The sequence below is a fragment of the Ctenopharyngodon idella genome, chromosome 10, assembly GCF_019924925.1.
Source record: "Ctenopharyngodon idella isolate HZGC_01 chromosome 10, HZGC01, whole genome shotgun sequence".
In the NCBI taxonomy this organism is placed as follows: Eukaryota; Metazoa; Chordata; class Actinopteri; order Cypriniformes; family Xenocyprididae; genus Ctenopharyngodon; species Ctenopharyngodon idella.
The window spans coordinates 41,613,279-41,625,212 of NC_067229.1; the positions used below are offsets into that span (position 1 = coordinate 41,613,279).

Genomic DNA, 11,934 nt, shown 5'->3' on the forward strand with positions numbered 1-11,934 from the left:
TCCATTTTGCCATCATTGCCTATATCCAGAGTAAACCATCAGATTGAAGTGTGTATTTTTCAGCTTTTTTCAAGGTAAATTTAGATGTCTTTCCAAAAAAGGACACCAAATAACCAAATGAGATTTTTTATATAATTCATACATTTATGTACACCAAACACAAACATGTACACCCATAAAAAAATAATCACAGCAAAAAAACGTTTCAGAATTCACAGTGTATAGTATGTGCAACAGCAAAGAGCTTGTTTACATTTTAAACAAGTCAAGTTGCGATACTGAACAGGACCACATGGAGTTGCCAAAAAAAAAACCTAAACCAACCGCCTTGACCTGCTTTTACATGAAGTACACAGCAACATACACAGGACAAATCCAAACATTATCCTGAATGTGTGTGAAAACAATGTGAATGTACTGAAATGTGTCTGTGCATAAATACAATGTGCGATCAGTGCGTCAAGAGCGCTCATACATGATTTGTTTGCCCATCAATATAACAGACTCACACGTGCTTAATGTACGACTCCTGTACGTCACCGCAATCATCTTTACTTTGATTGCAATCCTCATCCATCAAAACTTTCATAGCAAGAAGATGGTTTGCTTTATCCAGCCGAGAAACAGATTTCATATCATCTGGCCATACAGCGGTGGGATGTTTCGACGTTCCGTTCAGACAGGAACAGCGCGATGCGGGACTCGGGCTTGCGCTCTTTAGATACAATGACAGAGAGTTCGTGTTTTAAAGCGAAACAGACACTGGAATGAATAATTCTCTCTGCCATCTCTGATATAATCAGCATGGACTTTAAGATCATGTAACTGTGTGACGAAATTACGTTATGACGCAATTTCACATGCTTCCATAATTTTTTTGCGTTAAATATGCGCTAAATTATTTTAGCACGTTAAGGATTTTGAATTAATCACGTGTTAACGCATTAACGTTGACAGCCCTATATATATATATATATATATATGATATTTTTTCACACAAAGCTGTATTCCCCATATATGCCCTATAACACAAATGCCCTATATTTCAGTGCACAGCAGAATAATTAATAAGAAAAAATGTAGGACTGTAGAAAAATATACAGATGCAAAAAAATGCAGGGTGGGCACTTGGTTCAATCCATTGGTAGTTGACTGGATGGAGGCAGATCTGAATATGAGCTTGCAGTTGATTTTAAGAAAGGGACGTGGTTTATGAGGACGAAATGTTTGGAGCCATACATCACCAGAGAGAAGTCTGACGTTTTATGATATTTTGATTATAAATAACAAGGTAAAAAAGATATATATTCTCTGAAAAGGCTCTGATGATTCATATATCATATATCAGCCATAGTTCATACCTACTGCCTCGAAAGTGACTATCTTTAAGTCAGAATGTTGATTAGATCACATCTTATGATCAGAGAAGAAAAAAATATTTGGCTTAGAGGAGAAAGAGAGAAAGGTATGAAGAGGCCTCTAGGAAAAGGGAAGTCTGGCCTGAGATTTCAATCTGTGTCTTCACTAAACTACAAGAGAATGCTTGTGCAATGATGTCATAAAGGCGAGCGAGAGCCACTGTTTACAGTGGAACAACCCTTTGCAGTCAGAAACTTCAACAGGACCACCTCTGGAAACATGTAAAAACAGATATATGTTGACTCATGTCCAGTAATGAATATGTAGAAACACCACAGAGAAGTTAAAACAACTTATAATAAGGCACTGAGCACTATTTACACAAACTGATGTTGAATCACTCCAACTTTCCATGACAGTGTGTGTGTGTGTGCGCAAGCGAGCACCTCTCTCACAGAGCTGTTGTAAATTGTTCCTCACTCTACTGAAAGGATCCTTTATTGAGAGAGTCTGAGCTACTTCCTCCCCCCTCCTTTCTCTCTCTCTCCCTCTTTAGCCTTTTAACCCTTACTGACCCATAAGCACTCTCTGGACTCATTCATTTAATGCAAATCATATTCACCATGTTATACTTGTCACATTTATTCACACAAACACATATAGATACAACAAATACTAAAAGAGACTTTAGCTTTATCTCTCGGTCTTCATGCTGTTCTTCATTTTAGGACTGTGCTCAATATAAACAAATCAATACATTGTGATTCCTTTTCTCATAGTAGATCAATTTTAATAAAAAAGGGCAACACCAGCATAAGAATTCACAACATTCTGTAGTGTACTACTCATTATAATGTTATGTATATGGCAGATTAGCGCTCAGCTGCACATCTTGCATTCAACTGTATTTTCATCTATTTTATCAAGTGATTCCAGACATCCTTGCGCATTTTCAAAGCCATTTTAAGCAATTTAAATGAAAACATAGGCCTATACTGTTGACACTTAAAGGGTAAGTTCACCCAAAAATGAAAATTCTGTCATTAATTACTCACCCTCATGTTGTTCCAAACCTGTAAAACCTTCGTTCATCTTTGGAACACAAATTAAGATATTTTTGATAAAATCCGATGGCTCAGTGAGGCCTGCATTGCCAGCAAGATCATTTCCTGCCCAGAAAGCTACTAAAGACATATTTAAAACAGTTCATGTGACTACAGTGGTTCAACCTTAATGTTATGACGTGACGAGAATAAAACAAAATAATCACACTATAACTGTAATCACATGAACTGTTTTAAATATGTTTTAAATATGGCATTTTTAGTACCTTTCTGGATCTTGAGAGGTTCAGTGACATTGCTGGCAATGGAGGCCTATCTGAGCGATCAGATTTTATCAAAAATATCTTAATTTTTGTTCTGAAGATGAACGAAGGTCTTAGGGGTGTGGAACGACATGAGGGTGAGTAATTAATGACCGAATTTTCATTTTTGGGTGAACTAACCTTTTAAAGGGAACAAGAAATTGTTGAATAAAGCCGTTATTTTTGTTTTGTTTTTGTGCACAAAAAGTATTCTCGTCACTTCATAACATTAAGGTTGAACAACTGTAGACACATTGATTATTTTAACCATGTCTTTTCTACTTCACTGGACCTTGAATGTGGTAATTTCCTGGCTTTCTACTGGAGATAAAAAACCTCAGAAGATCTTGCGGGTTTGGAACGACATGAGGGTAATTAATGACAGAAATTTCATTTTTGGGTGAACTAACCCTTCAACAATGTTATTGATTTGACTGCACTGACTTTATTGGATGAGAACTAAACTAGGCTGAATGATGACATCAATGTTTTCACCAGAACTGCTTTATAGATGAAATGAACTAATATAATAATTGACGATCTTTACAACGGAACTGAATGAACACTAGACTGACTTCAGCTGCACAATGACACTATTTTCTTTTAGAGCTGCTGTACAGCCAAAATGTACTGTTTGTGTCATTAAATCATTTTCCTGTTATCACTGTAAAGCTGCTTTGAAACCATCTGCATTGTATAAAGCGCTATATAAATAAAGGTGACTTGAATTGACTTGAAAAATATGACAAGAAAAAAACAGTAACCACTGAAAATTAAGTTTCTCAGTGTGTGAGAGATATTTAAACTGATACCTCGCCAACAAGCTGAGTCTTTCCTGTTGATGCAGTTTCAATCACAAATGTTTTGAATTGTGGTACATGTGTTTTATACCACAAGGAGCTAGTTTTCTACACTTTTTCCATGGCTCATCCGCAAACACTTTTCGTTACCTATCCTGTACCTTTCTCCTGATGTTCTCTCGCACTTTAGCTGCCTCTCAAAGTTCAAATGGTGGCTGTTCGTAGCAGGGTTCAGAAAATGGTCTGTCTTTCATGAAACATGTTATAATGACCTAATAAACCCTCAAAGGGACTGATTTGTGTAGCCACCGCCTTCTGTTGTCTAGTTCCCTGATGAGTTCTATTGATTTGAGCTTGGTTACATAATTTTGCAAAAGACTCGATGACAAATCTGGTTTGATTCTGCAAACGGAAAGCATGCGACTTTGTCTTAATTACCTTCATTCTCTATCTTTTATAAAACACAAAAATCAAAATTGACTTTATTTACTTTGTTAATACACATTCCTGGTCATATTGTGCATTCATCAGAGCATGTTATTGACTGTGCTAAAACCCAATTTTCACAATCACAACCATTCCAATATAAAGTGATATTCAAAATTTTCTCGCATCAAATATCCTGTTTCACTCAAAAAAAGTCACATTACAGAAATAAAATGCCATTTAATGTCTACAGGAAGTATAAAAACAACATAACTACTGCTTATAACAAGATGTTGATTAGCTTACAGTCTAATTTTGTTTAACATCTAGGTTTATCAAGCACCTCAATTCTTTTTTTACATGAATTTAAACTTCTGAAAGTGCTGAGCAATGCTACTCAAGTGTGTGGACATTTCTCCTGATAGTATCCCCTACTAATTCACCCCTAAACATAGAGCAGTGGTTCCCAAACCTGTCCTGAAGGACCCCCAGCACTGCACATTTTGTATGTCGCCCTTATCTGACACACCTACTTCAGGTCTTGCAGTCTCTACTAATGAGCTAATGAGTTGAATCAGGTGTGTTAGATGAGATAGACATCCAAAATGTGCAGTGCTGGGGGTCCTCCAGGACAGGTTTGGGAACCACTGACATAGAGGACACAATGCCACATGACACCACACAAAGTGACACAGTACTGTCAGGGAGTATTGAGTTCTCATTCACACCTCTGTCTCACAACTGATCAAAGCGAATTCTTTTAAAAGAGCATATCTGATGTAGCACCTATAGGCTTCCACAACATCTCGTTGCTTTGAAACAGTGAGAGCTCTCTACAAAAAAAGCCCATTCATTAAAATGCCCACCCACAAGATGTGTGTGCCACACACACACAAACACTCCCATTGTTTGACAACCCTACCCCCCAACTGAATGCCCCTCAGCTGGAGACCACACAATGATTCAAAGTTTCATCCTAAAACCAAACGTGCTGTTCTGAAAGACCAAAAATAGACACCTAAACCCAACGTAGAAAAACGTCACGCAGCTCCTGCATTAAAAAGCCTTGATTAATTTTAAAGCTAGAAATGGATTATCTTATCGTTCCTTTGCAAATCCATATAAAAGTGTTTCCCATGAGATTTGAATGTTTAAAGTTTTCAAAGACGACCTTCTAACGCTATCTTAGATAATCAATACCTGACTTTAGACTATAACATAACGCTTTGTTCCCTGTTTGCATAATGCGAGAAAACCTTTCTTCCTGTAGAGACGTCAAGAGATGCATCGTCATCATCAGGGTCAGCTCACATTTCTGCCCTTAAAATCAATTAACAATGCGTGCCATTGCTTTTTTTAATATCTAGGCTAAAGTTGCCAAAGAAGCCTTTCTGAGGGCCAGATTTATATTTTACAGTCAATGTGCACTGTAAAGGCCAATCACATCAGCCCTCAGTGTACATTACATCAAACAGAGTCTCTGCAATGTCAGAGCGCCGGCATCTCTTGAGTTTGACAGCCAGATCAGCTGTTTGGAATATCTTAAGCATGCTTGACTAACACGCAGGAATACAGTGTAACAGTTTGGCAGCAGTTCATGTTTGTTTTGATATTAGTTTCAATATTTTAATACACAATCAGGGCTGTATTTTATGGTTGATAAGCAGATTCTCCACATTCTTGGTTTCAAACCACTTATAAATGGCGAATACTAGCAGCACTACCACCACCACCCACGGGTTTAGAAGTCTCGATCTATTATAGCCTTACATCACAGTGCAAAGCTTGAAATGTCATTCTACAAGCATTTAATGAGGATTAAACAGAACCTATGACATCATCCCCCTGGACAAGGTTCGAATGTTGGAGTTTCGTTTTGATTATTCGACTTGATTCACATTCGGAGACATTTTTACTTGTGTAAATAGAACAGTGACTGTTCTCAAGTCTCCCTAATCACACTTCCTCATTATCAGTTAGAACAGCACTATGTAAGCCATCTGATAGGATATCTTTACACTACTGCCCTTCCTGATAGAGGTGGAATTTTGATGGCGTTACTGCCAAAAGAGCAAAAGGGGATCCAAGGCATTTAATAACACTGTCCTTGTCCATGTCTTTCTTGGATTAATCTATTTGCAAAAGCAGCAATGAGATCAGTTGACCTTCTCTGATCTTTGACAAACACACATTTTAACATATTTATTCCTTAAAACTAAAGATACATTTCTTAAAACTAACTATTACCTATTCTTATGTTACTAGTACTTGTTTTTAAAGCACTTCACTAGTAAATAATCCAATAATGACTTGTAGGTCTTTTTTGTTGTTGTTGTTACACTGGTACTAGATTGTATTACTAGTCAGAATACCAATAGTGACAAGCAACTATTCCATTGATACTAGTAACAAAGTTTTAATTTAATGTGGATCTGTGGTTCAAATTTAAACTATCCATTTCCAACTCGTATGCATTTCTAATTGTTGCCGATAACTATTCTAGTTCACTGCCTACCGTAAAAGTATTATTTTGTTCAGTGTAACTACTCAAACTGTTCTAGTCAATTTTTGTAAAATATTGCAATTTGTTTTCAGTAAGAATGGAACAATAATTTGTCAGTGTTAATACAGTGACTAGTAACAAGTGAATAAGTACTACTTACTAACTTAAGTATCTATTATAAAGAATAAGTAATCGCATCTCAAGAATAGTTACCATCATTATTGGAATACTTTTTAGTAACAACAGAAAACAACTAGTAATATAAAATAGATACTAGTTAGTTTCAAGGAACACACCATTACAATATTTTTCCATAAACACCATTAAACCCTTTTTTTTTTCTTACCATGTCGACAGGGATGTTGCCCGTCATCTTTGAGATGTGCTCTGTCGGATCCTCACTTTAGATTATATTAAAAGTCGTTTTTCTATGTTCAGCTTGCTTAAGAAACAAAGTTTCGACAGCAGGTGACTCTTGGTAAAGCAGTTGATCATGCAGAGATCACTCGTCTGGTTATTCCTGTAGGTTCGCTGGTAGAGGTAGTTAAGCGCAGGCAGGAAAACGTTCTTCTTCTTTAGATAGGCTTCTGACTTTTTGCTTTTTCATGGTATAAACTTCAAAACGGAGGAAACAATAGTTTCTGGATTTTACATTTATGTGGGAGGACCCCCTCCCATCCTGAAATAAAAAGGATATATATTAGGAAAATGTGCCTACGCCATAAGAAAACAAAATAATACTAGAGTTCAGCCCTTGGTTTTTGCAAATATACCGAGAAATGAATTCCCCGGACTCCGCAATAAAAAAACAGTCGCCTGGTAGGGAAAAAAATGCTGTAATTCGACGGTTTTTCAGTCTTATATCCGTCTTCGTCTGCGCTCACTCTCTGCTGTCATCCTGCCTCAGAAAAACATGGCGGCAGTTGACGGGGGGAAAGGCTGAACGGGGGGAAACCGGAGCTGGTGAGGCAGATAAAAACGGCGCGATGTAGATCGGTATGTATGTGCGCGGATGAATACGCCCCCAGCAGTTAAAGGAAGAGGCGGAGAGAGAGGCGAGCCCACGAATCCATGCGCGCCCAGATTCATTATAAACGAATTAGTGGGATTTAGGAACTTTTATCAAAATGCTTTATGCTTAATCCTTTTCAAGGGCAAATTTTTAAAATCACAATCAGCCTAATGTTTGTTTTGTGTTCAGTTTTATTTTGTTACTCAGTTATTTACCACATAGGCTAGTTCTCTCATAACCATAGGTCTAGTTTAACTGTGGCTTTTACTAAGACCATAGTAACCACAGGTAAAACCATGGATGGCTCCTCTTTGGTTAGATAAATATAACTATGGTTTATACAATGCTAAAAAGCCTAAAATGGTTTGCTGGTTTAAGCTGTTCTAAGCTTGTGTCACAAGCCTTGCCAAGTTGTTACTCAGCTGGTTTAGCTGGCTGGCAAGCTGGTACCCTAACCTAACCAGCTGAAAAGCTCTCAAAATCCTTCTAAAACCAGCTGACAGTCCAGCAAACCATCGTAAGATGGTTTAAGCTATCTGTTTTTTAGCAAGATATGTAATGTTATGAAAAGTAAAGGGGTCTTGAACCACTTTAAATGGGTTTATTTCAACTAAATAAATAAATGGACATGAAATTGACCAATCAGAAGCAAAAAGCACCCCGTAAGTTATAATTTCTGACAAAACACATTGTTATTATAGTAAAACCATTTTAATTTTTTTACATATCTTGTTTTCATTGATATCATCAAAAAGAGCACATTTGTCACATGGCATTTCATATCTACAGGAAACAGTATAACTACCACTCACAACAAGATGTTGATTTGCTTTTAGTCTAATTTCATTTAACATCTAGGATTATCAAGCACCTCAGTTCTTTTTTTACATAATTTAAACAATTGTGAGTTTAAGTAGGCCTACATTTTATGTTTTGGACTCATCTTTACAATATTAATGTAACTTGACAGGGGCACTTTTGCATGTGCTTATTGCGGTTTCATGAATAAATGTACCTAGAAAGTTAAGCACTGTGAGTTATGCCGCAGTGAGTGTGTGGCCCTGTCTTGGAAGCATGAGGTCTATATCTATGCTGTTGACTCTACCTCTATTGTCTTGCACGGTGTTGAGAAGAATTCATCCTGACGTAGAGTGTCAGACCCACAGATACTCAAGAGGATTAACTCTTTAATCTGTCACTGACTCTTCTATGCTGCATCCAAAAACGCTTTTGTTCTCCTGTGTGCCATTTCAGTCTCCTGTCAGAACAAAATACTGCCACAAATGCCATCAAAATGGGTGAATAAATATGAATATGCAGGGGTTCGAAACAGGTGTGTTTTTGTGTGGGGGGGGAGGGGGAACTGTTGGGTAGACTGAGATCGCAATCTGTGATTGTGTTGACGTTCAGACAAACATGTAACTACTTCCTTTGTTTGATTGTGAATGTTAATCTGTGTAATAGTGTGTTTACATAGAAGCCACTGAGTACAAACTCAGACGAGGCTGAGGGACCTGACGCACTCTCTCACACACACAGGAAAATCAATTACTATGGATTATATGTGACAAGGTCCTGGGATTGAATGACATAGGAAGCCTTCTCTGTTGCAGACATAAGAGCGTATAGGTAGAGCTAAAGTGAGATTACGTCCAGAATAAGCACAGGTGCTCTGAGTGGCAGCTTAGTGCTATGGGACCAGACCGGAGGGTTTTACATGACTGCCTTTGATAAACAAACACTTTCCAAACTACTGTTAGAGTTACATGCATTCCTTGAAGCACAAAGAGTGCTCTGAAAGCATTATCAACATGCTGCTTGGTCCTTCTGGTGTTTGTTGTTTTGTATTTGCAACTTATGACATTCTCACAGCTTTGAGAAACTGAGAGAAGTTCTATATCCATTAGTCACAAAGGCCATTTCAGATAGAGACAAAACCCAGAGGAAAATGCTCAGGGACTCAAATGTTAAACCTCAGGAGATCTCAATTATGCTTTAAACAGAAGCGCTGTCTCAGATGATGTCTACTAATATGATCAATCGAATTAGACAATTGAGTACATAATAGTAAGGTGCAGGGATAATGTCAAATCCCAGAAGGCTAATTCGCCACTGGTTCCTTTGAGATTTTCCCATGGGTTTTAATAATAGGGGTTTTCAATTTATGAGTAAAATAAGGTCTGTGGTAAACATAAGTTGACAAGTCAAGTCAAGTCACCTTTATTTATATAGCGCTTTATTTATACAGCATGTCGAATTAGTCTTCCGGGTTTTGACGTCATCCCTGCACCGCTCTGTGATATAAAATGAATGCATGCAGACTCACATAATTTGATCTTTTAAAGACCAATGAGAAATATTTAAGTTTATAATGAAACATTTGGCTTTCAATCAAAGTTTCCTAAACTGATCAAAATTATATTTTTCCTGAAAGGTAAACATGTAGTATTACTGGTCTCCATTTGTTGTCCATTTAACCTTAATTCTGTCTAGGAGAAGCTGGGATGTTAAAGAGAGCTCAATTGTGATTTTTATTTTTTTACAGGAAGAAATAAAATGATTACATACAAGTTTGTTTCTTATGCTCACCAAGGCTGCATTTATTTGATTAAAAATACAGTAAAAATAGTAATATTCTGAAATATTATTACAATTTAAAATACATGTTTTCTATTTTAATATATTTTAAAATGTAATTTATTCCTGTGATGGCAAAGCTGAATTTTCAGCATCATTACTTCAGTCATCAGTGTCACATGATCCTTCAGAAATCATTCTAATATGCTGATTTGATACTCAAATATTTCCAGTTGTGCAAAAGAAGTAAAAAAGAAAAAACAGCATTTATTTGAAATATAAATCTTATGTAATATTATGTCTTTACTGTCACCTTTGATGAGTTTGTCCTTGCTGAATAAAAGTATTTATTTCTTCAAACAACGAAGTCTTTTGAATGGTATATACTGGACAGGAAAAATTCTATAACATTGTATTTGCACTCATCTTTCTGGTTGATAATTAACATTTTAAAAGTCGGCTTTCCTTGAACATTGATCCTTGACTCAATATTTATAGTGTTGAAAACACAATAATAATGTAAACAGTTTCTGCTTCCGTCAGAGATTCACAATAAATAGTGAGGAGCTAATTTAGATAAAATTTATGTATTTATAGAGGTGTGCGCTTATATATGTGTGTGTGTGTGAAACTCTCCCATTACATTATTTCTAAACATAAACCTGTTTATGCCTTCCTCATCACATGACTGAACATTTCCATGAAGCTTTTGACTGTGCCAGTTTGAAGCACAAGTACTACAGCTTTTACTGTGTGACTATTGCCCAAATCGTCATGGCAGCCACCATTTTCTGTTTTTCTTTCCAGCTCAGAGCAAAACTTTCAGGTGTACTCCCTAAACATTTCCACTGTTTCAGTAGCAGCTTTGAAACTGGCCATTCATAATGCTCCTTAAAGGTATAATTCATCTGAAAATGCAATTTTTGCCATTATTAACTTACCGTCACATTGTCCATTCATTGTATGACTTTTGACACACATTGTATGACTCTCGTTCTTCCGTGGAACACAAAATGGAAGTTTTCGCTGCTCATTTCCATATGAATTCTGTCAAGGTACAAAAATAAGAGCATAACAACACAAAAAGCTACCATGTGTCTACAAAAGACCTGGAATATAATATATAAAGCAACTTTTATAATACTTTAATGGCGTGTTTTTTGTCTTTTAAAGGGAAAAATGAACAATCTGTCATCATTTACTCACCCAAGTTGTTCCAAACCCATAAGATTTTCGTTCATCTTCGGAGCACAAATGAAGATATGTTTAATGAAATTGAGAGCTTTCTGTACCTCCATAGACAGCTACGCAACTGCCACTTTGACCCTTTAAAAAGTTAATAAAGAGATCGTAAAACCATGAATTGAGCGGTTCAGGCCAAATTTTCTGAAGAGACACGATCAATTTATATGATGAACAGATTGACTTTAGGCTTTTATTCACTTATAAACATAGAACTAACCCTTTAAGAGTTATACAACCCATTCACAACAATTATACGGAGAACAGCCCAGAGATTCCGCAAAAATGTTGTGTTCACAGTAGAAAAATGTCAAAGGAATGACATAAGGGTGAGTAAATGATGACAAACACACAGAAAGACAATGCGTTTTATCTGTGTTTCGGATCGTAAGATTATACTACACTGCCTTTTAAAAGAGTCGGTGAGACAAGGGAGCATTTCTACTCCACTGATTCTTGGTGACTGCAGAGTTTTTAACTATTCCTGGATTCAGTTTAGGCTTCATAACATGGGTTTTACTGTAAAGCCTGTGTAAAGTCCAGCCAGACACAAGATAAGTGCATGCAAGGCCGGGTGTGGCCATAATGACAGTATTACCTCAACACAACAACAGCGATAAATACACTGTATTATAAAGGGTGGAGGCAC

At 36.8% G+C, this 11,934-nt stretch overlaps 1 protein-coding gene across 2 annotated transcripts in view; it reads right to left on the reverse strand.

The window, feature by feature from the left end:
- The window catches only part of ubl3a (ubiquitin-like 3a), a 29,039-nt gene extending 21,596 nt beyond the window's left edge, over positions 1–7,443 (reverse strand). Inside the window, exons 1-2 of one of the 2 annotated variants that reach the window (XM_051911304.1) lie at positions 7,228–7,443; positions 6,801–7,133 (exon numbers count right to left, since the gene is read on the reverse strand). In XM_051911304.1, the coding sequence (XP_051767264.1) occupies positions 6,801–6,827 (27 nt within the window). In that variant the 5' untranslated portion in view covers positions 6,828–7,133; positions 7,228–7,443. Of the gene's footprint in view, positions 1–6,800 lie in introns of both variants that reach the window. The other variant, XM_051911303.1, reaches the window with a different exon arrangement.
- Positions 7,444–11,934: the final 4,491 nt, after the last annotated feature.